This window comes from Perca fluviatilis, chromosome 12, assembly GCF_010015445.1.
Source record: "Perca fluviatilis chromosome 12, GENO_Pfluv_1.0, whole genome shotgun sequence".
Lineage (NCBI taxonomy): Eukaryota > Metazoa > Chordata > Actinopteri > Perciformes > Percidae > Perca > Perca fluviatilis.
This window is the reverse complement of record NC_053123.1, coordinates 34659210-34685952: the sequence shown is the minus strand read 5'-3', so window position 1 is coordinate 34685952 and position 26743 is coordinate 34659210. Positions and strand designations below refer to the sequence as shown.

Genomic DNA, 26743 nt, shown 5'->3' with positions numbered 1-26743 from the left:
TTAATCTATTAACTAGCTCCGTTATCTTCTTCGTTGTTCTCCTTGGTTTAAGCATTCTAATTTGAAAGACAACCGTTTACCCGCCCTTCGGATTGAACGCTGCCAATAGTGTGAACCCAGACCCAACATCTTGATGTGGGTCTGGATTGTCAGGCTAAAATAGGCTATCACCCAATGCGGGATAGGATATAATATCAAAACGAACTTTAAAAGATCAACTTAAATAGACATAATGAAACAAATTCATAGTTTGAAAAAAAATTATTCAAAAAGTTAATACCTCGTAAAATGACAATTAATACTTTTTAATACCTTTTAATGGCCTTAATTTTTACTAATTTGATTTACTACCTTTTAATACTTTAAAACCCTGCCTACACCCTGCTATCATTTGGCAACAGTACCTTACTAGATAAAATCAATCCGCTGTCTGAACAAAACTGCATTAAATCAATCAACATTTATTTATATAGCACTTTACAGTAACCAGCAGGTATCAAAAGTGCTTCACATCAGAAACCAAGAATATAACAACATATCATACAACAAAAAAATGAAACATAGAAAACAGTAAAATCCGAAAAGAAACAGGAGGAGAATGAAATTGTCCCACCACGTCTACTTATTAAAAGCCAGTCTAATTGAGTTTGGACCTAAAAAGAGCTACAACTGTAATAGTGTGAATATCAGGGGGTAACTTGGGACTTCTAAAACTAGTTGATTTGACCACAATGACCGGTTGTGCTCACGCAGTGTTAAAATTTCCGACAAATACTCCGGGCCCAGGCCATTAAAGGCCTTGATAACAAACAATAAAATCGATTCTAAAATGCACAGGGAGCCAACGTAGGGTGTAGAGACAGGAGTGTTGTGTGCACATCCACATGTATTTGTTAAAAAGCGAGCAGCAGCAATTTGCACAAGTTGAAGTTGTAAGATGGAGGTTTGATTCAGACCAACATAAAGAGCAGTACAGTAGTCCAACCTTAAACTAATAAAATTTTAACAAAATTTTAGGTTTGAACTTTTCAGAAAAATCTGACGTGACAAAAATCTGTATCCAACCTGAACCTGTACTTGGTATAATAGGGGATCCATCAAGATTGCCTAATCAACATCACAATAAATGGATGTTGGTAGCCTTTTCTGTTTTGTTTTTTTGTAAATTGAGAGAAAGCAGTGTTCCACAGATTCAAGACTGGATAGATGCACTGTTGAAAATAGCTAAACTTGAAAGAGTAATCTTCATGAATGTAGTAGACTCTCTAGATGAGTATAATTTAATATGGTCACCTTTCTTAGCAACCATGTCCTAAAGACAACAGATGATATAGTTAACAAATTAAAGTGTTGTATCTCAATGAAATATGTAGTTTGCATTCATGTGCATCACAACTTACTACAACATAATAACAAGCGTAAGATAAATAAAGACTAAACCAACCCCCTAGTTGTTTTTTTTTTTTTTTGTCATTGTCATTTTATTTATCTTTGTATGTGTATACGTGTGTGTATATGCGTGTGATGAATTTATGTGTACACGTCTGTGTACATATGTGTATGTATTTATAAAAAAAAAATGTAAAACCCCGAAGAATTGTCCTGAATAAAAGACATGATAAATGCAAATCTACTTTTTCTAACTCATCCTCATTTTGTATGCACTCATATGTATAGACATTAAAAAATATTATCTTCTTATCATTACAACACAGCTCAAGCCCAATAGTCCAGTCAACTCCCAATCGTATAATATTAACCAACTGGTCATATTCTTTATTCCACATCGTGGCTACCCCCCCCTGAAATTCTCCCCCGGACAACTTTAGCACTTAGGTCAGTTGTTGATTCACCCGCCCCATGAAAGTCCTTATGTATAGATTTTAGTCCTTTCAGGTCTTCTTTAGCCAGGAACCTCTCCTAGACACACAAAATGTCACAACTCTCCATCAATTTGTCCACAACAACACAGCGTGATTTATCAGTTTCATTCTGACCAACACGCGCATTATAAGACACGACACAGATGCTCATATAGGCTAATTCATATCATAGCAGCTACTATGCAGACTAGCTCTCGTGGAGAGCTGCAGGTGTACCATGGCCATCCAGTTCAACCCCACCCTCATTACCAGAGACCTTGGGGCCACGGGCCTCATAATAGCAGCGAACATAAGTCCTGTCGGGCTGGAGTTTTGGGTCGTACATATCAGTCACATTGTTACGTTCAACGGTGATGTGAAATGAGCCGTACGTGCTGCGGGCCGACTCAATCTTTCGACACGTCACTGTTCCAGTCTCCAATTTCTCAGATAAATAGCCACGTAGCATGTCTGCATCCAGAGTGGGAGAAAACCTAGTGGCAAACACATGCAATAGCTTTGTTTTCACCAATCCAATGTTGTTCTCAGTACCGGTTCCAATTATTATCACATTCCTCTGCTCACGTTTCAAGTGAGCTTGCTTGTTTTGGGGTTTCCATGGCACAGTCACTTTAAGGGACCCCGGACTTTTTTCCTGTAGTTGTGATCATGGCAATGTTACTGCTACATCCAGGAGTTCCTGTTGTTGAGCGGAGCCCACCAGTCCCTTCACCCCCCAGCGAGAGGTGCTGGCGATCCCGGTGTCCAGACCCAGGAGACGAAGCTTCCTTGTGGGAGATGTTGTTGATTCCTCCTTTCAAACAGGGCCTGCTAGCTCCTGCACCCACTCTCCTGCGGTGCTGGCAGTTCCAGCGTCGTATACGATGTGCGTTTCCACTGTCACTCGGCAGTCCATGGCTGCAACAATCGCCCAAAAGTTCTCACTTACTTCTGCCTGTATTAACAATGCCCTCCTCAGGCCAGGCTTCTTGGCTCAGCTGCTCCACTCGGCTATGCAACACCAAGGCGTCCATATTACCAAACCTGACTGGTGGCAGTTCATCCAAGTAATGTGAAACAAACTGCAGAATATTTTCACCACACTCATTTAGAACCTTCAGACAGGCCTTGATATTATTCACGTCCTTCTGTGGGCCTTTGTGTGCGATACAGCGTAGCGTGGTATTCGGGCTTACATCAAACAAAAACCGCTTGGACTCCTCAATCCACTCAGATGAAAAGTTTTTTGTCAACAAAACAATTTCATCATGGCTTAGTGTTATTTTAACCACGATAACATTTAACAGTTTATCTTCCCCCTTTCACCTTTCCATGATCCTATGTACAGTTTTATAAATGAGACGCCTGATCGTTAGGATTTGTTTTATATCAATTTGTTCAACAAATGTGGAAAGAACAGGTTAATTGTAATATATGACTTTGTATGCAAGCATGAGAAACTTTAAATGACTAGAATCTTACCTTAGAAACAAAAAAATGGCTAGATAAAAAAAAAAAAAAAAAAGATAGAAATTGGCTAGTTCTGTCAAATCTGTGACCATGGAAATGTTGTCAAGGAAACACAAATTGACAAACTGTCACATGACTGCTACCAGGATGTTCCATCAGTTTCACTTAGAGGTTTCATGAGTTAAAATCAAGGATGAAGCTGAATGAGAAACCTTTCAGAACATTTAAAGAGTGTGTGACACGTATGTCACAGTCGGTCCTTATGGGTGAGAGACGTAACCTCAGAGTAAAACATTGTTTGTGATTCAGTATGAGAATGACTGATTGTTATTTTGCTCTGTTGCAGAACCTCGCCAGTCAGTAAAGTTGCACTTGTTTGTTGTTCTTCTAATTGACAGTGCAAACAGGTGATCATTTCTACATTCACTTATGACTAACTGTCAAAGTGGAAAGGAGTCTCCTTTATGTGTGCCCAGCTCCATTAACAGAATCAACCATACGTATAACTTTATTATACTGAGGAAACCCTGCGTCTGAATATTTCTTTGATTTGATTTGACTATGTATTGCACACCAATGCACTCAAATTAAGGATCATGTTATGCTTAACATTATTATACCTCGGCATAGTTAAAATTAGGGGTCATGTTGATGTTTTTCACCTTTTAAAAAGTAACGCAGTAACGTGTACTCAGAGTTAGGGCTGCACAATATATAATTTTTTTTATTGTCATCGCAATATCAGCTGGCGCAATGTACAAATTGAGAAAGGCTGCGACATAACACGCAAGACACTGAGTGAGTTTTGTGTTAGCTGAAAGAAAAAAATCAAGAGAAAACTGCACTTTAAAAAGTAACTCATTCTTTTTTTAGTGGTTCCAATTTATATTCAATGTTCAATTTGTTCCATAGAAGAATTTTGGAAATTATTTCCTTTCGTTTGTTTTAAATTCAACAAATAATTTGAAGAATTTTAGAAGAACAATGTAACCAGCAGAAAGGCATACGTAAGAAACACTTTAATATCTGTTTATTTATCGCAAGTAATATCTTTAGCGCGATATTCAACGACGTTATCACATATTTTGCTCATATAGTGCAGCCCTACTCAATTTAACTAAATTTGTACAAATGTATTTTAACTTAAGTAAAATGTCTTTAAAGTAACAGTACATTTACTTGAGTACAATATTCTAGTACTCTTTCCACTCCTGTCTGACTCATACATGCAGACACAAAGGAACAGATGCAGTCTCTTATCAGTCTCTTAGTCCAAATACTTGTCCCCTTAAATATGGGATCCAACCATAATGGATAATAAAGGACATGATCATTGTTTGATTTCAAATCCAGAGCCAAAATAACAAAATGTTGTCCAACTACATATAGACCTGACTGTATATCCAAGTCAAGTTTATGTGCTGTGAACCAAAACATTACAATGTTTACAAGCTCCTGAGTCAGCTCTCTCAGAATAGATGACTTCTAAACCTCATTCACTCTTTTAATCTTGTTTAGTCAGTCCACTAAATAATTAACATACAAAGAAAATCACATTTCAGAATAGCTGAACACTAACCTGAGAGATTCCAGTCTGCAGTGTGGACTCTTCAGTCCAGCCGACAGCTGCTTCACTCCTGAATCCTGCAGCTTGTTGTTACTCAGGTCCAGCTCTCTCAGACTAGAGGACTGTGAGCTGAGAACTGAGGACAGAGCTTCACAGCTTCTCTCTGACAGATTAAAGCCACTCAGTCTGAAGAGGAATAAGCAAAACATAAGAAAACAATTACAAACAATGGTTGTTTTAATAAGGAAGATATCAGATTTAAGGTGAAAGACGTAACCTCAGAGTAAAATAATGTTTGTTTTTTGTAGTTCTTCTCACTGATGCAAACAGCTGAGCATTGATTTTATTTCTACATTTACTTATGACAAACTGTCAGTGTCAGGGATCTGTCACAGAATTAGCGAGGCTTGGACCTAAATGAAGAGTAGAAGGAATTTATTAACCAAAATCTCACAACAAAAAGTAGGAAGTAGGCCCCCCCCCAGAAGTAGGCAGGCAGGCAAACATGAACATAATCCAAAAAAGGCAAGAAGGCAGAACACAAGACACGATGCAAGACACTGAACCCGAGACAAAACATGCAAACACTGACAATGATCCACCAGACAAAGACAGCACAGAGACTAAATACACAGGGTAACAAGGTAACAAGGGACAGGTGACACTAGGGCAGGTGAAACAAATCAGGATCTGGCAGAGAATCACAAAGGCGGGAAACACAAGGCAGGAAGTAAAACCAGACAAGGGAGAAAAACAGAGACAATGGCAAAGTCTCCGCCCCAGAGACTTTGCCATTTGGACCTAACTGTACATACAAGTGAAGTTAATGTGCTGTGAACCAAGACATTACAATGTTGACAAGCTCCCGAGTCAGCTCTCTCAGATTAGCGGACTTCTAAACCTCTTTCACCATTTTAATCTTGTTTAATATACATAAATAATTGACATACAAAGAAAATAACATCTCAGAATAACTGAACACTAACCTGAGAATTTCCAGTCTGCAGTGTGGACTCTTAAGTCCAGCCGACACCAGATTCACTCCTGAATCCTGCAGTTGGCTGTTACTCAGGTCCAGCTCTCTCAGACTAGAGGTCTGGGAGCTGAGAACTGAGGACAGAGCTTCACAGCTTCTCTTTGACAGGTTACAGCCATTCAGCCTGAAGAGGAATCCCCAATACAATTACAAACAAAAGTTATTTTTTCTGAATCAATATAAAATCAATTTAATCTGGGTAGTTGGTGTGGACGTACAGAGCTTTGTTGAAGGCTTTGACCACTGGCAGCAGCCTCAGAAGAGCCTCCTCTGAAGCAGAGTATTTCTTCAGGTCAAACACCTGCAGGTTGTTGTCACTCAGGTCCAGCTCTCTCAGACTAGAGGACTGGGAGATGAGGAATGAGGACAGAACTTCACAGCTTCTCTCTGACAGGTTACAGCCACTCATTCTGAAAAGGATATTCAGCCAGTCCATTTAATAAAAGATGAATTAAGAAAAAAAGACCTTAGGTAGTAATCTTTTTTTAATAAAAGGTAGAATAACCTGAGAGTTTCCAGTCTGCAGTGTGGACTCTTCAGTCCAGCCGACAGCTGCTTCACTCCTGAATCCTGAAGCTTGTTGTTACTCAGGTCCAGCTCTCTAAGACTAGAGGACTGGGAGCTGAGAACTGAGGACAGAGCTTCACAGCTTCTCTCCGACAGGTTACAGACACTCAGCCTGAAGAGGAATCAGCAATACATAGGAAAACAATTACAAACAATGGTTGTTTTTATAAGGGAGATATCAGATTAAAGGTGAGAGATGTAACCTCAGAGTAAAACATTGTCTGTGAGAATGACTGATTGTTATTTTGCTCTGTTGCAGAAACTCGCCAGTCAGTGAAGTTGCACTTCTTTGTAGTTCTTCTCATTGAGAGTGCAAACAGATGCAAACAGCTGAGCATTTCTACATTCACTTATGACTGTCAGAGTGGAAATGACTCTCCTTTATGTGTGCCCAGCTCCATTAATAAAACAGAATCAGACATATATACAACTTAAGGGGTCATGTTTATGATGATGTTCACCTTTTAGTAAAGTTTACTCAGAGTACATTTATACTGACCTACTCTTTACTTGAATTTAAGTAAATTTGTACAAATACTTTTACTTGAGTATAATATTCTAGTACTATTTCCACCTCTGCCTGACTCATACATGCAGACACAAAGAAACAGATGCATAGCCTTTTGTCCAAATACTTATCCCCTTAAATATGGGGTCCAACCATAATTTCTGCATAGTCCATTCAACATAGCTGTGAATACTATGATGTTGAAGCTGAGAGTCTGCACTGTAAGCACATAATCATTGTTTGATTTCAAATCCAAAACAAAAATAACTAAATGTTGTCATTGTCCAAATATATTTGGACATAACTGTATATCCAAGTCAAGTTTATGTGTTGTGAACCAAGACATTACAATTTTGACATGCTCCTAAGTCAGCTCTCTCAGACTAGAGGAATTCTAAACCTTATTAACTCTTTTAATCTTGTTTAGTCAGTCCACTAAATAATTAACATATGAAGAACATAACTGAACACTAACCTGAGAGTTTCCAGTCTGCAGTTTGGACTCTTCAGTCCAGCCGACAGCTGCTTCACTCCTGAATCCTGAAGCTCGTTGTTACTCAGGTCCAGCTCTCTCAGACTAGAGGACTGGGAACTGAGAACCAAGGAAAGAGCTTCACAGCTTCTCTCTGACAGTGTACAGCCACTCAGCCTGAAGAGGAATCAGCAATACATTCACAAACAAAAGATTTTTATTCTGAATGAATATAAACTTTTAATCTGGATAGTTGTGTGTGCACGTACATAGCTTTTTTGGAGGCTTTGACCACTGGCAGAAGCCTCAGAAGAGCCTCCTCTGAAGCAGAGTATTTCTTCAGGTCAAACACGTCCAGATCTTTTTCTGATGACAGTAAGATGAAGACCAGAGCTGACCACTGAGCAGGAGACAGTTTATCTATGGAGAGACTTCCTGAACTCAGGGACTGTTGGATCTGCTCCACTAGAGAATGATCATTCAGTTCATTCAGACAGTGGAACAGATTGATGCTTCTCTCTGCAGAAAGATTCTCACTGATGTTTTTCTTGATGTACTCGACTGTTTTCTGATTGTTCTGTGAGCTACTTTCTGTCTGTGTCAGCAGACCTCGTAGGAGAGCCTGATTGGTCTGCAGTGAAAGACCCAGGAGGAAGCGGAGGAACAAGTCCAGGTGTCCATTTGGACTCTGTAAGGCCTTGTCCACAGCACCCTTGTAGAAACGTGTTGATTTGTCTCTGAACACTTTAGACCACTGGATAGTTGTTTGTTCTTCTGCCAGCAGGTTGACTCCAGAGTTGATGAATGTCAGATGGACATGAAGAGCAGCCAGAAACTCCTGAACACTCAGATGGATGAAGCTGAACACCTTGTCCTGGTACAGTCCTCTCTCCTCTTTAAAGATCTGTGTGAACACTCCTGAGTACACTGAAGCTGCTCTGATATCGATGCCACACTCTGTCAGGTCTGATTCATAGAAGATCAGGTTGCCTTTCTGCAGCTGCTCAAAAGCCAATTTTCCCAGAGACTTGATCATCTTCCTGCTCTCTGGACTCCAGTGTGGATCTGTCTCAGCTCCTCCATCATACTTGATGTTCTTCAGTTTGGACTGAACCACCAGGAAGTGGATGTACATCTCAGTCAGGGTCTTGGGCAGCTCTCCTCCCTCTCTGGTCTTCAACACGTCCTCCAGAACTGTAGCAGTGATCCAGCAGAAGACTGGGATGTGGCACATGATGTGGAGGCTTTGTGATGTCTTGATGTGGGAGATGATTCTGCTTGCCTGCTTCTTGTCGCTGAATCTCTTTCTGAAGTACTCCTCCTTCTGTGGGTCAGTGAACCCTCTGACCTCTGTCACCATGTCAACACACTCAGGAGGGATCTGATTGGCTGCTGCAGGTCGTGTGGTTATCCAGAGGCGAGCAGAGGGAAGCAGTTTCCCCCTGATGAGGTTTGTCAGCAGCACATCCACTGAGGTGGACTCTGTAACATCAGTCAGGATCTCAGTGTTATGGAAGTCCAGAGGAAGTCGACACTCATCCAGACCGTCAAAGATGAACACGACCTCTTCAAACCTGCAGATTCCTGCTTCTTTGGTTTCACTAAAGAAGCGATCAACAAGTTCCACCAAGCTGTACTTTTCGGCTTTCAGCACATTCAGCTCTCTGAAAGTGAATGGAAATGTGAACTGGATGTCCTGGTTAGCTTTGTCTTCAGCCCAGTCCAGAGTGAACTTCTGTGTTAAGACTGTTTTCCCGATGCCAGCCACTCCCTTTGTCATCACTGTTCTGATTGGTTCTTCTCTTCCAGGTGAGGCTTTAAAGATGTCTTCTTGTCTGATTGTTGTTTCTGGTCTGTCTGGTTTCCTGGATGCTGTTTCAACCTGTCTGACCTCATGTTCAGCATTGACCTCTGCAGTCCCTCCCTCTATGATGTAGATCTCTGTGAACATCTGATTCAGAAGGGTTGGGTTTCCTGCTTTAGCAATCCCCTCACACACACTCTGGAACTTCTTCTGCAGGTTAGTTTTGAGTTTACGCTTACAAAGTCCATGATAACTTCCTGAATAAACACAACAAAGAAGATCAAGAAGTCAAAGAACATATTTCACATTTCCTCAGAGAATGAGTAAATTAATAAGCCTATATTTTGGTCCATCTCTTGAGACATTAGTTAATGTCCCATTTCCCCAGCATGTTAAATCTTTAGAGAAATCCTCTTACTGCTCTGCAGACTGTCAGCCAGCTCCTCTTGCTTCATTCTCCTCAGGAAGTGCAGTGTGATCTTCAGAAATGCCTCTATGCTGCTCTTCCTGTGCTCTTCATCCTCACCGTCCAACACCTCCTCATCCTCCCTCTGACTCTCTGAGCATTCTGGATAATCTGGACTCAGAAGCTTCTGGATCTTCTTCAGCTCGTTCTTCACAAAAGTGCTGATGTCATCCTCCAGCAGCTGGAACAGAAGATTATATGAATGACAAATCAAACTGAAATCATGGAAGCAAACATCAGATCCATGTTGGACAGTCTGACAATCCACTGGTCTAAAACGTGCAGCATGGAGATGATTGTGAACAGAATAGATGTAAAAGTAGTTGTTGTAAATGTACAGACCATAAATATGGAGTCCAGTTGTGTTTGATGCTGCTGGGCAGACTGACCACTGGGAACCTCTGAGCTCTCCTGGTCCACTCTGTGGAGGAATCAGGAAGAATTAGCTCACATTGGCCCTCATTTACGAAATGAACGTACAATGAAAAAACAAGCATAAAACCGGCGTAAGGCCATTTCCACGCAAAGCTCAGGATTTATCAATATGGACGTGAGCGGAGGCTACGATCAAATCTCACGTCAAGTTTAAACTTGTGCACGCAAATTTTCGAGTCAGTGTGGACCTGCGGTGCAGCATATAATCAGTTTAACAGGACAAGGAGAAGTCATCAGTTGATCCCTTATCAGCAATGGCAGATCTGGCTATTTTAGAAGACCTTTATGTGCCGGTACCACAGTGTACACGTACGCACACGTGCCACGGTGGAGCGCTCCATCGGATTGATTAAGGGCAGATGGCTCTGTCTTGCATCAGCGGTGGGGACCTTACTCTACACATCAGAAAGTGTCTGCAACATTGTTTTAGCCTTTGGGGTTCTGCATAACATTGCGCAGGAAAACCATAAACGCAGTGATGGAGCCAGATGACCCGATGCCCAGAGAGCAGTGTCCAGCACAGCCCCAACTGGGGGCTATACGAAGGAGACAAGATATTATTCCTCGCGCTCTCGCTGTCACCAGACACATGAAAGAACATCAAGGCCATTAACATTTTAAAGTAAGACTCAAGACTACGTGCTTGGCATTTAACTTTTAACATTTAACAATTACCATAAGTAAAATGAGGTTACTATTTTGATGAGTGCATGGATAAATGTAAACAAGACTAAGTAGCTTTTTTGAGTTCTTGACTGAATTAAAATGCATGTGATTCTCGCTGCATTAATATTGTCATTACTGATGTCTTTCCTTTTGTGTATTTGCAGAGATAAAAGATGACTGCCAGGGGGAGCCAGGCATTGTGACAATGACAATGCTATAAAATAATGTTTTGATTATTATAAATAAATAATTTAACTGTTATTCCTTGTGGTTGAGTTTGTTTTCTCTGAGGTCTCTAACATTTTCCCCACATCATCCTTGGTTTGTACTAGCCTTTTGCCCTTTGCCTTTTTTTTCAAACTATATTAGTATGCATTGCGTGAAACAAAATATCAATTCCCTCCAAAAATTTAAAGAAACAGTAAGTGGTACTACGCTGTACTCTGGTCTTGACCTGTATGCATTTGGGTTAGACTGATATTCTGACTAGAATCTAAGGCAACGCTGTTGACTGCGTCAGTGATCTCTTTCCATTCCGCATTCTTTCTACAGCCTTTAATACCAGTTTTCAGTCTGCCAAATAGTACAAATGTTAGTGCAAATGAACCGGAGATATCAGGGTTTCAATCTCCACCCCTGAAAAGTCGGATTACGTCTCGTCATGTTGTAAATTGTAGGGGTGAGGCATCGAAATTGAGAATATATTGGGGCGTGAAATTTAAATTACAATTGTTTCCAGCCGCTGCATTTATCAATGTACGACCATTCTTATGCTCTGATTTGTGTGATATGAACATTTCATGAATCACACGTGAAGTCGTAAGTCGTAAGATGATTTCTGCGCTCATATCTAGGCTGGTTTCTATGTTAGGTTCATAAATGAGGGCCATTATGTCTGTCCACACAGAGACAAACACAAGGTAAAGGTCCATGAAGTGACGTATGGATGTTAACAGTGAATCAGAGGACTCCCTGTAGTGGTAAACCTTTACTAGTCCTGCTGATTATCAGTTTGAAATCCTCACCCTTGATCAACAGAGTGGCATCCATCTTTGAGGTTTAGAGATCGTCTCACAGACCGCTCACTCTTCATGGACTCACAGCTCGGTTCAGGTTCTTCCAGATTCCTCCTGATAGAAACACAAGATAAATTCTGCACTGCACCCACAACACACTGAGACAAAACCTTTCAGTGCTTTAATACATTGCCTATACAGTATATTTGTATCCAGGTAGTTATTGTTCACATTTTGTATGATCCATGATCAATATTTAATTTAGACATGTTTTAAAGCTGTATTCAGTGCAGCGTGCAGCACAGGCTTGAATATGATGCTGTGCGAAGACCATAATGGTGGAATAGTAATCCTAATGTCAGATTAGGATAACATATGCGTGGACTTCCAGATCATATACTGTAACTAGATTGGTAGCCCTCAACAATCTTGCAGCTACCCAAGATTTGTTTGGTCTTGTCTTGGTCTCTCACAAAAGATTTTATTCTACGACCGGTCAAGACTAAATTATTCTAAATATTTTCTGATGTATTTGTCCTCACATCAACGTTTGTGTTCACATCAACGTTTGTGTTCACATCAACATTTGGGAGGGGGTCAGTTTCAAAATGTCCCACCAAAAATGTACCAAATTAAGGCCTTCGTGGCCCTTTGATCCAGTGCTTTAAACCATTAGCATCTTTCCCTGGTATATATTCTGTACATCACTCTGCACGATTTTTGCACTTCTGGTTAGACGCTTAATGATATTTTGTTGTCTTTGTACTGGTACTCTGTGCTATCACAATGAAGTTGAATCTAATCTAATAAAACGAGGAATAGGTGTGGTGGCCAAGCAGTGAGTTTCAACTGAGAGTCCTTTTCCTATATTTAGGTTTCAAGTTTTTTATTGTGAAATGCACAACGATTAAAGTGAAGCCGTCGTTGGCAATAAAATAATAAAAGTTCTCAGGCTCCCTCCAGTTGTCCTCAAACAAATATGTATGAAAAGAAAATTAAAGGCATAAAATACCGCAGTTAAGGTAAAATATAATATATATTGTAGAAGACAGGTGTACACCAAAAATAAATAAACTGTAATTTTACATTTTACTATTTGTTGTAAACTCTGAAACTGAGGCTGAGTTAAAGTGAGCTGACAGGACACATGCCGTCACCGTCCATTAAAAGACTTTTTAAAAACAGCTAAAACCCAGAGATCTCACAATAAATAAAACAAATCATTTTGTTTTCATCAACAGTTTGAAATCTTCACCTTTGATCTACAGAGTGGCGTCCATCTTTGAAATTTATATGCCCAAAATGAGACCTGTCACTCTTCATGGACACACAGCTGGGTTCTAGTTCAGGTCTAGGTCCAGGTCCGGGTCCAGGTCTGTGCTGCTTCTCTGGACTGAATCACAACACATACAGAGCTTTGAGTGTGAATAATGATGGAGGAGGGATCTGAGTGGTGGACAGTTAGAGATGGTCCTCTCACCTCTGAGCTTTGGTCTGGATGTCATGTTCCCCACACAGAGTGGTTTTAGAGGGGGGGACTCCCTCCTCTCTGTCCTCACACTGACTCATAGCAGAGTCCACACCTTTATCTGGAGAAGAAACACTGAGAGCAGCAGTCCAATCATTCATCAGGAACATCATCACTTTTTCATCCCTCACATCATTTCCACTGGAAAAAAAGCTAAATATCAGCAGCTGGTTCTCTGATTGGCTGCTTCTCTCTGTTTCATATCAGTATCAGTTGAATCTTCTTGACTTGGACTGTTGCTCAGACTAAAGAAGCACTTAGAAAACATGACTGAACTCTGGGAACTACTGCGGGCCTTTTCTCATCACATCATCACATTTCATTCACTCAACACGAAGAACTGATCTACACTTGGATCAATAGTGATTTGTTATTGGACAGAATCAGAGCAGAGGAAGCTGCCATTGGCTGCTTTACTTCTATCAGTCCACTAGATGTCCTCATGGAGCTGTTTGGAGGATTTTACTGCTTCATAGAACTCAGAGCTGAATTTCACTTTGTGTGGCCAAAGTCAAAAAAATTACCTCCTATGTCCTTTCCTAACTACTTCTCCTTACCCCAATAGTAAATGTCATGAGGTCAAGGAAAGATGTAAAGGAGAATTCAAAAGGAATTAGGAAAAGACAACGGTGGTGCTCAGAGAATCCAACTGCCCTGACACGGCTACGTAACTATATTACTGACGTGGGTCTGCTGGTAAACTACACTGTTCCAAAGATGGACACAGAAAGCACATCTGGATACTTCACCCTGTGTGTTCTCACCATGTTGTTTCATACTCGCTTTATAAACGTGGTCAACACAGTAGAAATATTACTTCATCTCCGTTTTAATTTTACATCTTATTCTGCTTCAATTGTGTCTTTTAATGTGAAACACTCACTGCATGTCATTTAGTTATTATAAAGCACGGAGCTGTAGGCTGTTTCTTGTATGAAAGGTGTTCTACAAATAGTTTATTATCAAGTGAAACCTCCTGTCCACTCATATTTATCCACATGAATCCTGATTAGTATGATTGTATGAAAACAGACTATTCAAACAGCTCTTATCATGGCAGCCACTTAACTACTTCTGGGACATTTAACTCCTTTAGGAACCTTCCTAAACAAAAATCACTATTGGACCGCAGCCCTGGATCAGTCCCTCCAGAAAAACGCAATCATGCGATCGCATAATTCAATGCCTAATCAGCCAAAGTCCGCATATTCATGCGGGGGCCGCATTTTTTCAAATATGCCACACTTTCACCGCATAAATTGCCGATTTCTGCGCAAAATATGCGGGGCTTGCATGATTTCATAATCCCCGCATTTGCGTTGCAAAAAAGTCACATAATCTTAGCAGAAAGTTGAAAAATGTTTGCGTTTACTTCACACAAGAGCAGCCATTTTCCCCTGTTGCCATGGGAGCGTTATGAAGTGATGTAATTACGCGACGTGAACATCATCGAAAAGCTGGGTGTGGGAGGTTGAATTTGACATGGACTTTGAGTCTCTTAAGTTGGTATCCAACAAGAAAGCTATCTTAATATCTGTTGTTTAAGTGCTCCTGCTGTCTATATTATTATTATTATTATTTATTATTAACGATTTTTGAAATTCTGTCTCTTTTGTATCTTTTATTTCCCTCTGTTTAGACTATTACTTTTATTTTTAGTTTAATATTATATTATTTGTATATATTTTTGTATCTTATTTGTTTACTTATTGCAATGACTGAATATCTGTAAACTATTTTTGGAAATTAAGTTTTAAAAAAGCAGGGTGTTGAGGGAATCACTTTCTTCTCTCTTTCATCAAACCGCAGTTATTGCAAGTTTCCGCATTTTTTGCAAGTTCCCGCAATTTCATCGCATAAAATTGCATTAATATCCTGCATATTCCATCACATTTTTTAAGAAAATGTGCCGCATAATTTTGCCCGCGACAATCACAAAAAAACTTTTCTGGTTTTTCTGGAAGGACTGTCTGGATGATTCAAAAGAAGAAACCAGAGAAGCTGCAGAAATCAGCTGGAGGAGGTGTAGTTACTCACTGTGACCACTGGAGGTAAAAGTAAATTTAACATTGCATTACCAATTTGCATATTGAATTCTCAATTACAAAATTGATATTCAATTTTAATTGATAATTGCAAAATACATTTCCATTTGAATAAAGGCACCAAAAAAGTTCCATATTTTAGATATTCAAAATTACATAATGGATATCTGGAATAGTTTTCCTGATGGAGTTCTTGGAGTTCCCCCTCATCTTCCCCTCTCTCTCTCCTCCCCTCCTCATCTTCCCTTACTTCGTTCCACCACTGACTGAAGTCAACTCACCTTTAGACTTTAATTTGGACTTGAGTTGTTTTTCCAGCAAAGACTCAAAGCAAACGAGGAAACATGTTTTAAAATGTCGTCTCTCCTGCTCAGCTCCTCTTTAACACAGAACAACCTGAAGAGAAAAGTCCAACAGAAAAAGTGTCTCAGACAGTTGAATTAAGAAAAGCTCGACTAAAACCTAATGTGCACCATAAAAAGATCATGTTAAAAACAACTTCCCATTAAATTACAGTAAAATCTAAAACATTGTTTTACAGATAGTGGCTGCGGAGAAATCTACAGACAGACAAAGTGGAATAAAATAAATGTTTTCTTTCCAATAGTCTGAAAGAAGACATGTTATGGAAGATAAATAGCACAACAGCTAGATATTGAAAAACTGTTTTTGCCTGAAGTGTAAAACAAACTTGACTTTAACAAGACGTCAGAAGAGATGATTTTACGTGCTGATCCTATAAAGTGATCCCTGCTGAGTCTTAGTGCTTGCCCGCCAGCTACCCCCTCCACATCAATAAGAGTCCTAACAGACCCCAGATCAGACTCAACTCTTCTCCTTCATTGAAGGCAACACTTCATCTGGACTTCTCTCTGCCTGCTCACACAGGCGGCCTTCTTGTTTCCCAGCTTTAAACAATCACACATTCACCATCAATTCAACTGTTTCTCCAACCACAACAATCAAAGACAACCTCGCAACCAATCACAGCTCCACTTACTGAACTTTCAGCCATGAACTTCATCAGTGTTCAGCTCTCTTCTGTTCTCAGCAGGTCTGTGTAGAAAAGGAGCTTCAACTTCAACTTCCAATGACAAAGTGAAGTGACGCAGTTTCTTATCATTAATCAGAGTGTCTCTGTATGTCCTCACTTCACTATGAAAGTATGCATTCTGACTGGTTGGACCACTAGCATAGCCAGAGAGGCAATAGAGTGGTGAAGTCCCTCCCTTTCCACCGGACCATCATGTGATCTTATTTAAGATAAAATATGTTCTGTAGTGAACGCAGAGGCACCAATATTTATTTTGATCCTGTTTGAATTGAGTCATAAATTACACAAATGATGTCTTTCAGTTTAAAAGATAATTTTGCAAGTCAAGGAACCCTCAGTTTGTTGTAAAACTGTTGAAGTATCAGACTGTAAAAATACATCATTAGAAAGACTCCACAATGTTGGAGGTGGAGATTATGCACCTTAACAAGTGTGATTCTTGTTGTAAATGCAATAGTTAAGTAACTGGATTTTCTTAAGTGTGTTTTTCAAATGTTCTAATGAAAGATTTGTGCAGTTGAGAAATATAATTTTCTCTTTTACTTATGTTGTTATAGTTAAATATATATATTAATGTGCCAAAAATATATACATCCAGATATATAAACATGTTTACAAGAGCAGAGAACAACAATAATATAAAATATTAAGAATATTATACAAATAAAATATAGAATAAATATTCTAAATAGCACAAATCCTTCATCACACAAATGTGAAAACACACTAAAGAGAATTTAATTATTACACTTGTTGTGGCTATATTGCATGTCCCTAACAATTGTCGTTGCAGCTTATTTAGCTCTACTAATGGAGACGTCCCCCTGCCAGTAAGGGGTTGATTCTGCAATGTGATGTACATTTCCATATATGGACATACCCTGTCAAAGTGGGCATGGTCCATTGGGGTTCCCCAGGTTAAAGGAACCATGGAGTGCAGTGCTTTTCCCCACACAACTTAGAATTGTAGAATAATAGGCAATAAAAATGATTTTCATGCATCAAGAAAACTCTTCTCATTGGAATCTTTCCTTGTACTTAACACTACAGCAATAAGAACAGAAAACCCAAACTAAAACTAAAACCTGTCCTTTCTGGCCATCCTTGACGCAAAATCATCAACGATGTCATTGTATGAAATGTGCTCCCCTATTGAGTGACTGATACTGATGACGGCGAGGCCAGTGAGACGTTCCTGGGACATGGTTGACCTCAGGTATGACTTGATCAACTATAGTTTTGAAAAGCTCCTCTCTGCTTGAGCCGCAGTGACTGGCAGAGTAAGTGCAATCCTGAGAGCAGTCCAAAAGTACATCTCCGATAGATCCTTATCATGCATAAAAGTGATAAGCTCAAGGAGGCTCATGGTCCCCCGTCCCCATCCCCCCCTTGTCCATTTGAGAGAGCCAGAGGTGAACTGTCCCCTGCGCCCCTTTTCCCTTCTAACACGGCTATGTGCACAAGTTCATCTCGCTGCAGCCCGCGGGAAGTCAGCAAGCAGCACTGCATGAAAAGTGGGATTTTCGTCCCCGTAAACGCCCGGAAATCCCCCTAATTTTCGGCAGTTAACGACAATTTACAGCCTGTGAACGTCACGTTCATCTGTGCCACATATTGTCGGAAACGAACCATGACGTATGTGGAGAGCTCCCGCAGAGGTGTGAAGGGCTCTAATTAGCATATGAGTAGCAGCAACAACGCGTCTGGCCAGAGAACATCTGGCCTGGCTGGAATTTCCTCACTCAGGATTGGATGAAACCACTACTTTTAAACAAAAAAAAAATCACTCGTGATTGGTTGGCAGAAGTCTGTCACAGGTTAGGCTATATTCATATGATATGCTATGTTGTATATTCATGTGATTGTTAGCTTAAGGAAAATGATTTTCCAGGAATGTGCCGTTTATTCAAAGATAGAGCTTTTAACACAAAACACAATCAGAAAAAACCATTTTGCAGACGTCTGTGGTGCATTGCCCTATATTTCGGATCATCAGGTCTATGGTGGCGAACTTCCAAATGTCCACCTCACCCGCAGCCAGCATACTCCGTCTCGCTTCCAGCAGCTGTAAAATCAATCATTAAAGACAATCCGTACTGCGCAATATACTGCTTATGGACACAACACATCTATGAATGCACCTGAAAAATATTCACATTATCCAAAAACGGATCTAATCTAATCTTACCCTCTTTTCTTCTCAACCAACATCAAGTTGAACTCTTCACAGCTTCTGCCCGTGATACCACATCTGGTTGTTTCTAGCTGAAGCTCCTGCTTGCTGTCTGGTAATATGTCTTACAGGCAGCTGGAAAACAATTAAATTAGAGTGGTATGAATAAAAAAAAGTCACAGTAAAATTAAACAAGGAAGGAGAAAACAGTTACTTACACACAATGGCGTCATTGTCAGCATCATGTTAAACTATACTTGGAGACGTAGCTCCGAGCAAATAGGTCACGGCCTGGTTATGAGGCGAGGTTATTCTGTAAAAAAAAGTTACGGTTAAGATTGGTATCTATTAACGTCTCTATGTCTTTATACAGCAGAATGAATAAAATTCATTCAATGAAAGCATATTCTTTAAATCTTACCCTTGCTCCGGTTCGTAGCGCCTGCTACAATTTGTCTCCGAGTTGTGAAGACGTCGTACTGAATTCCTGTAAAGTACAATACCAAAAAAATACACTTTTATAAAGCAACTCACCTGCTTAGCTCTGCCTAATAATAAATTGCGCTGAAAGCAGCCAGGCACGCAGCTACTGTATGCTGCTTGCGTGTACACTTGCGTGCATGGTGGTGTTTAAAACATTACTGCCAAAGTCTAAGTAGCCTGTTTAACATTCAAAGTCATTGTACTTCTCAAGAGTTAATAAACAGTACAGACTAGCTTGCCGTTTCATTAATAATCATATAATGAAACGACGTGTTTCCTTTTTAGGTGCTCGTGCATCGTGGTTGTGCTCCAGTGATAAGCAAGTGAAGTTTGAAAGAGTGTACAGACAACTCTTTTACCAGTTGGCCTGAAATACTCCCATACTTTGGAAGCTTTTGGTCTAATTCTCTGACTTGATTTGGAGTACTCATCTGCCTCCGCCATTTTTCAAATCAGAGCAGTGAAGGCGGGGGGAGGTGGAAGAAAGAGGATAGCAGATTAACCTGCAGGGCGTGCATGGCATACACACTGGTGTGGACGTGAATTACAGTGAGCCGTTTTAGACGGGAAACCAAAGATAAATAGGGGGTTAATAGTAAAACAACACGTCGACTACAAAAATTGCCGTCGACTTAGAATACGGACCAGTTTAATCTTTTTGGTGTTTTTCATTTAGCGTTTTAATGGAATACTGGGAAAGTTTAATTACAACAATAGGACAATTGAATTCCAGATTATGAGGCAATTTCAGCAGAGCCAACAGCTTTATATGCCATGGACATATGAATTGTTTGTTGTTGCCATTATTTAAAAAAATATAAAAATGGATGGGACTTTGTCATGCAATGACACAGCTGATACATGCTTTATGTGAAGCACAGTGTTTTGGTGTCAGCAGAAAGACTTCTCTTAGAAAACTGTACAGAGCTCTCTCTCCATTCCACCAGACAATCTTGGATGAGCCTGACAGACATGCAATTTTGACAATGTATCATCAGATGTACCCTAGTGTCAGTCACATTGACTGTTTTGCCACATGCAAATGGGTAACATATCTGAATCTTACTCAATCAATGGATCTAGAGCAGAAAGGTCAGCATATGTATATGCTAAGTAGTGTGGAATCACTAACTGTTTTGAGGAACCCATCCTTGACCCTCTAGCAAAACAATGACCAGCCATTATAAAGCACTTTATAGTTGTTAATTGTGTGTCAAAAGGAACTGTATTTAAAGATGTTATTGCGCAAGTTTCCTGGCTTCATCCCCATCCGGACAGACATTTTATTTTGAAAGCCAATAAAAGTTTGGAGCTTGCAATGAAATACACAGTAATATGTATATCTTCATTAAATGAATCAATTCAAGCTATAATTTAAGAGTATATATAGGCTATACTGAACCTGATCTATTTATATCAGAGATTTTCTTAAAATAAAGTTAATACCTTTTAGAAAAATGTCACCTGGGGTAAAACTCCCCCTGATGCTACCCTGATTTGCATTTTTATAGCTCACAGCATTTTCATTTACATGTTAAAGCCTCCCCTAGAATTAGGGGGAGGGGGGTCATGGGGGGGCCAACTGCCATGCCTGTGTGTTTGGTAGCGGGATGTAAGGATTTCTTTCTCTGGGTATCAGGCAGCAAAGGTGGAACAAGACCCAGACTGAACGGGAATGTTTGAAAAGGTAAGAAACAAACATTTACTCTCTCATCTTAGTTAGAATGTTTTCAGGAGTTTCTATTATTCTTAGAATAAGGTTCAACACAGAATGACAAAAGATATTCCAGTGCACGAGCAAACTTGTTTTGGTGGAACATGTGTATGTTCAAAAGTTATTTTAGTCATGCAACAGAAAACTCACTTACCCTGCAGATATCTGAGGAGCAGTTAACCATAGTCTTAAAAACTCAGATTGGAAAGATAGTCTAGCTATCTGTCAACTTCAAATTCCAACAAAGTGACGCAGTTTCTTATCTTTAATCAGAACGTGTGTCCTCACTTCACTATGAAAGTATGCATTCTGACTGGTTGGATCACTAGCGGAGTCAAAAATAACTATGTTGGTCTGTTTAAAAATCCAGGGGGAAAAAAGCCCCGATCAGGTTGAACCATGGTGGTGGTAGGAGGGGGAAGCCGGTTTTCTTTGCTTGTCGGTGGTCATTGACGTGAAAGTGTTAACTGATGGTTCTTGTCTACAGTGGGGGTTTTTCACGGAAGAGCAAACATTTATTATCTCATCTTAGCTAGAATGTTTTCATGAGTTGGTATTATTCTTAGAATAACATTCAACACAGAATGACAACAGATATTCCAGTGCACCCCCCACATCATCACCCTCGGCCTCATCAACGAGGAAGTAGGTGAAACCTCCCATGATGCCGCTGGCTCAGGAGGAAGCGCCCTGAAGAAAAAAAAAATCCCAAATATTCTCTGATTCCAGGTACTCAAACTTTGAGGATTTTTCTTTGTCATATATAATATTAAACTGAATATATGTGAGATGTAATCAGTGTTGACAGAGACTAATTAGCATCAGCGTCCTCCAAAGGAACAGATATTCAGAGCTCCATTAGTGCGGGACATTGCTCAGAATGTTGAACATACAGATGTCATGTTCTGCTTCATCTCCTCCACAGTTAGGACTTTAAAGCTGTGTGACCACCTCAGGAACTCCAGCTTCAGATGTGTGTGTGATACAGACACACACACACACACACACATCTGGAGACACATGTTCTCTATCTCTATCAAAGATCACTTCTTGTATTAATATAAAATCAAATCTCAAAGCATGTGTCTCCTTCTGTGTCTGGTTTGTCTTTTATCTGTCTTTGAATGACAAAATAAAACATTATCATCAACATATTAAACTAATTCCAGGGATTAAAAGTGAATGAATCCTTTTGTGGACATCATTTGAAAATTGGAAAAATTTGAAGTTGGAAAAAAAGGTAATGAATTGTAATATATCGCAGAATATTGCAATATATTTAAAACTGCAATAACATCATATTGTGACATAAGTCGTATCGTCAGTTGATTCCCACCACTACTAGTTAATACATAGAACATTAATCAGCAACTATTTGACTTATTTAATCAGTTCATTTAAAACAGGTTCATAAACATATTTATTATAGTGTTTAACATGTTTTAGTGTAATTTTCTACGACAAAAAAGAAAGACACCAATGAGGTTAATTTGTTTCTTTGCTCATTTTGTCCAAACTTATTAATTTAATTGCACTTGAATTCATATCATGGAAATATATCTGTACCAAACTCTTGCATAGTAAACTGGGTTTGGACGGCCCTGTCCATGGTGAGTATTTATAAACCTTACTCACCCTTCGTGTTTCTCTTTATTTTGAAGGTAACTTCCCTGTTTTCGGTCCAGCCAGTGTGGCTAACTGTGGCTAGCTTGGTGCAGCTCTCCTTCAGCTCGCCACCGTGAACAATGTTCTTTTTCTCCAGAGACATTTCCAGAACAGGACACTGGGCAGCAGCCGGGACGCATCGACCACTTGTCCGGGCAAAGATGTATATCTTCTTCTCCCATTACAGTCCTGAATGATGCAAGATAAACACTGAAACATGTCTGTTTAGTTCCATCTCCCCCACACTAAACTCCATTATACATCTAGCAGTATAATGTTGCTGGACTTACAGGCATGTGTAAACATTGTTAAACATGACAAAGGAAGAAGAGTTATGACCAAGAAAGTAATAAAAAAAATCAAGTCAAGGCACTCAGGGTTGGTTACAAAAAGTGATAAAAAGGCCTTTATTAAATAGGGTAAGACATTAAAAATACACCAACACTTGTCGGCTTGAGCCTTCCTCAGGTTGTAGTGACACAAAGGGAACATCAGAGTGATTCTGGCTTACATATGCTCACTCTGGCCTTGTAGGAAAAGATGTGACCGATTCTACTCTGGCTCAAAAAGGCCAGAGTCTTTTTGACTCCACTGGTCACTTCTCAAGTTTTCCCCTTTAATTATTGTGTTCGTTGAAAGGCAGACCAGGAAATGAATACTCAGGATTCGTTCAGTTAAACTATAACAATCTTTAGTAAAATGATATTTCACATGCATATGGATCAGCCGCTCCTTCAGGACGGTCTCTCCCTAGCCACCAACAATGTCTCTCCGGGTCTGACACCGGACCTTCCTTTTCCCTTTTCTTTTATCCATCTTCAGGTTCCTCCTCCCGCCATTGTGTCTGGGCCGCCAATCGGTTGGATATCACTCAGACTGTCTGTCTCCGAGAAGATAGCAAAGATATTTCATTATTTGCATTCCGTTCCAAATGTTTATCAAACAAATCAGGTGCACTTTTGCGCCACTAAATTTGAACACGTCTTATCTCACACATGCCAGACAGGAGGGGACAGCGAGGCCATCCCAGGCTACAGGACATTCTTATTCTAAACCCAATATATTTCTACACCCTCTTTTTCCACAGCAACACGCAATCCTAAAATGGGTAAAGCAAAATAATGGGATCCCTCTTTCAAGACCTACGTAGCACTCAGTAATAAGCAATCAAAAGTTAAACATGATGGTAGATATCATGACAGAGCGGTGTGGTGTGTGGGTCTTATATGTAGATTTTAGCCCCTAATGTAAGCTGCATAATCCATTGCTCTTTCTATGACTATACCAATGGTTACAATTATTTTTGTGGAAATCTCTTAACATCATGTAACAGCAAACTTCAAACAAACATCTTTTGTCAATCATACTTCAAACCTATGTCTTGCTTAAGGTTGAAAGGGAGTAAGTTAGGCCCAGCGTGACTGTACTCCTTCCTCCGCCTCGTTGGAGGAAGTGTCAGCCTCATCAAAATAGTCCCCATAGTTGGCAGGGTGAATAGATTCAGTCATGGCTAACATTTAATAAGCCGGGGGAGCACCCTCTTTTGATAAAGCCATTACTATCAGTCTATTGATTAGAGTTTTGAGACATAAAACAAGTTATATTAGAAATATATTTAGTCTTTGTCAGCTTTATTTTTAAAACTTCTAATCAACTGTATTTTTGATTGATATTTAGCACTTTACTTTTGTTTTTTCACAATTTTCATCAGCTTTTGGCATTTGGAACAAAAACATCTTACTTAGTAACAGGAAAACTATCGTTTAAATATCCCTCAGATAAAGGCAAGCAGTAGGTCAAATATAATACACACACAAACACAGACAAGGATAATTACATACACCCACATACACCCCCCCCCCCTTATCGCTCAATAATGTGTGTATGAAGACTTACCTGAAGGAGGGGTGAGGAGCACGTTCCCCCCTCCTCTTTCCGCCAGAGCGCACACACACACACAGACACACATATACACACACATATACATATACACACACAAACAGAGACAAACATATACACACACGCATACACACACATACATACAGGGACAAACATATACACACACATGCACAGAAAAACACACACACACACACAGGGACAAACATATACACACAAACAAACACACACACAGGGACAAACATATATACACACAAGGACAAACACCTCTCTCTCCTCTCTGAACAATGTGTGTATGAAGACCTGTCAGCCTCTGTGGTTGTAGACTTGTGTAAAGGACATTGATTACTGGATAGAGAGCTGATGCTGCAAAGTTTCCTCTGATGAGATAAAGAAGTCATGTTTGATGACAGGAAAAGAGAAGCTGCTGATGAGAGCTGTCTCCAAAAGAAATGTTAAAGTGTAAACTCTTGTGTAAATTAAAGAGCTGTGGGAACATAGGGCTGTGGGAACATAGGGCCGTGGGAACATAAAATAACGATTTTGGTGCTTTTCTGGTGCCTCTTTGAAGTAGTTTTAAGCTACTTTCTGCTTCCACTCCACAACATTTAGCTAATAATAATAATAATAATAATAATAATAATCCTGCGTCCCGTCAGACTGACAGCGTTACAGTAGAAAAGAAGTGTGGTCGTTATATTATGAAAACTTTGGTTTTTATTGAACACACACAGCTGAAACCTCTGACCTTCACAGGACTCACACTTGAGGATCATGGGAAACGTAGTGCGTCAAACAGAATATAAATACAAAACAATAAATAAGTCGAGTTTTACCTTCACCCAGACTTTACATAACTTTCATAACTGATCAATAACTGATCACATGAGTTATTTCTTCTCATTAAAACTGGACTAGGAACTGGCTCATAAATGTCCTTTTACAATTACACATCACTTCATAAAAGTCTAGAGAGAGGGAGGGAGGGGGAGAGGGAGAAAGAGACAGGGAGGGGGGGGGGGGGAGAGTGAGGGAAAGAGGGAGAAAGAGAGGGAGGGAGAGAGGGATGATAGATGGAGGGAGAGAGGGTGAGAGAGAGGGAGGGAGAGGAAGGGGAGAAAGAGAGAGGGAGGGAGGAAGGGTGAGGGAGAGGGAGGACAGAGGGAGGGATGAGAGAGGGAGGGAGGGGGAGAGGGAAAAGAGAGAGGGAGAGGGAGAGAGATACAGAGAAAGAGAGAGAGACAGAGGGAGAGAAAGAGACAGAGGGACAGAGAGAGAGACAGAGATACAGAGAGAGGGAGAAAGAGAGAGGGGGAGAGAGAGAGAGAGAGGGAGGTAAAATAAAAATCATAAAAGTGGAACAGTAACTCTCTGCCTGTAAACTTACAAATTACTTTTTAAATTATAAAAAATAAAAGTAAAAACCTCTTTACTGTGTGTGAGGTCTGCAGTTGGTTTCTGTTCTCTAACAAATTAAACGTATAAAAAGTATAAAAATAATGTGCCATGGACTCTAAAGTAAACTCTGGAGGACGGTGAAAGAACAAGAGCACAAAAAAAAACAGTAAAAAATAAATAAAAATTAAAGTTTAAAACGTCTCCATGTGCAGAACGGTGAAGAAAACCGGTCCAAACTGAGTGGGACGGGATGTTGTGTTCAGGGACAGTCTGTTGATTTGTATCGCAGATCAGCTAGAGGATTTAAACTGTGTTCAATAAATAAATCAGTTCAGATTGTCTTCATTTGTCCCGACTGTCCTGTTTGGTTCCTGAACGCAGCGTTTAGGTCAGAACTACTCTTCACCAGTTAAATACATCATCAGTTCACTTCTTTCATTGAATTTGTGCGTTTTATTCAATTTTATAGCATTTTGAGAAATAAAAGGGGAAAAAATGTCGAAAAAAGCGTAAAAAACGTCGGAAACAGTGTGGAAAAAGACGACCTAAACGTTGACGTTTATTTCATTTTAAATTTGGACCCAGAAAAACTAAAAGTTGCAGGTCAACAGGTGTTAAATTTGGTTGAAAGAAAACCCAAATTTCTGATATAGAAAACGTTTTGAAAATGGGTCAAATATGTGATGAATGAATGGATCAGTTCAGATTGTCTCCGTTCATCCTGACTGTCCCGTTGGTTCCTGAACGCAGTGTTTAGGTCAGAACTACTGAACAGTTAAGTGGCTTAATGTACAAATCACTCTATAAAGTCTAGAAACCTCCCAAAAAAGGCGTAAACAAGTCAGAAGAAAGCCAGTTGTCTTTCTACTGCTGCATACTCAGACTTTTTGTTAACCCTCCAAAATTTGACCCATTTTC

At 39.9% G+C, this 26743-nt stretch overlaps 2 protein-coding genes across 2 annotated transcripts in view; both read right to left on the bottom strand.

Annotated features, from left to right (window-relative positions):
- Positions 1-16574, bottom strand: part of LOC120570489 (NACHT, LRR and PYD domains-containing protein 3-like) — a 41562-nt gene extending 24988 nt beyond the window's left edge. Inside the window, exons 1-12 of the mRNA XM_039818873.1 lie at positions 16443-16574; positions 15724-15838; positions 13350-13472; positions 13125-13262; positions 11879-11983; positions 10095-10173; positions 9705-9933; positions 7752-9543; positions 7480-7659; positions 6441-6608; positions 5886-6059; positions 4912-5085 (exon numbers count right to left, since the gene is read on the bottom strand). Of these exons, the coding sequence (XP_039674807.1) occupies positions 4912-5085; positions 5886-6059; positions 6441-6608; positions 7480-7659; positions 7752-9543; positions 9705-9933; positions 10095-10173; positions 11879-11983; positions 13125-13262; positions 13350-13438 (3128 nt within the window). The 5' untranslated portion in view covers positions 13439-13472; positions 15724-15838; positions 16443-16574. The remainder of the gene's footprint in view (positions 1-4911; positions 5086-5885; positions 6060-6440; positions 6609-7479; positions 7660-7751; positions 9544-9704; positions 9934-10094; positions 10174-11878; positions 11984-13124; positions 13263-13349; positions 13473-15723; positions 15839-16442) is intronic.
- tgfbr2l (transforming growth factor beta receptor-like) overlaps positions 1-26743 on the bottom strand; it is a 435413-nt gene that overhangs the window by 371002 nt on the left and 37668 nt on the right. The window lies entirely within an intron of this gene.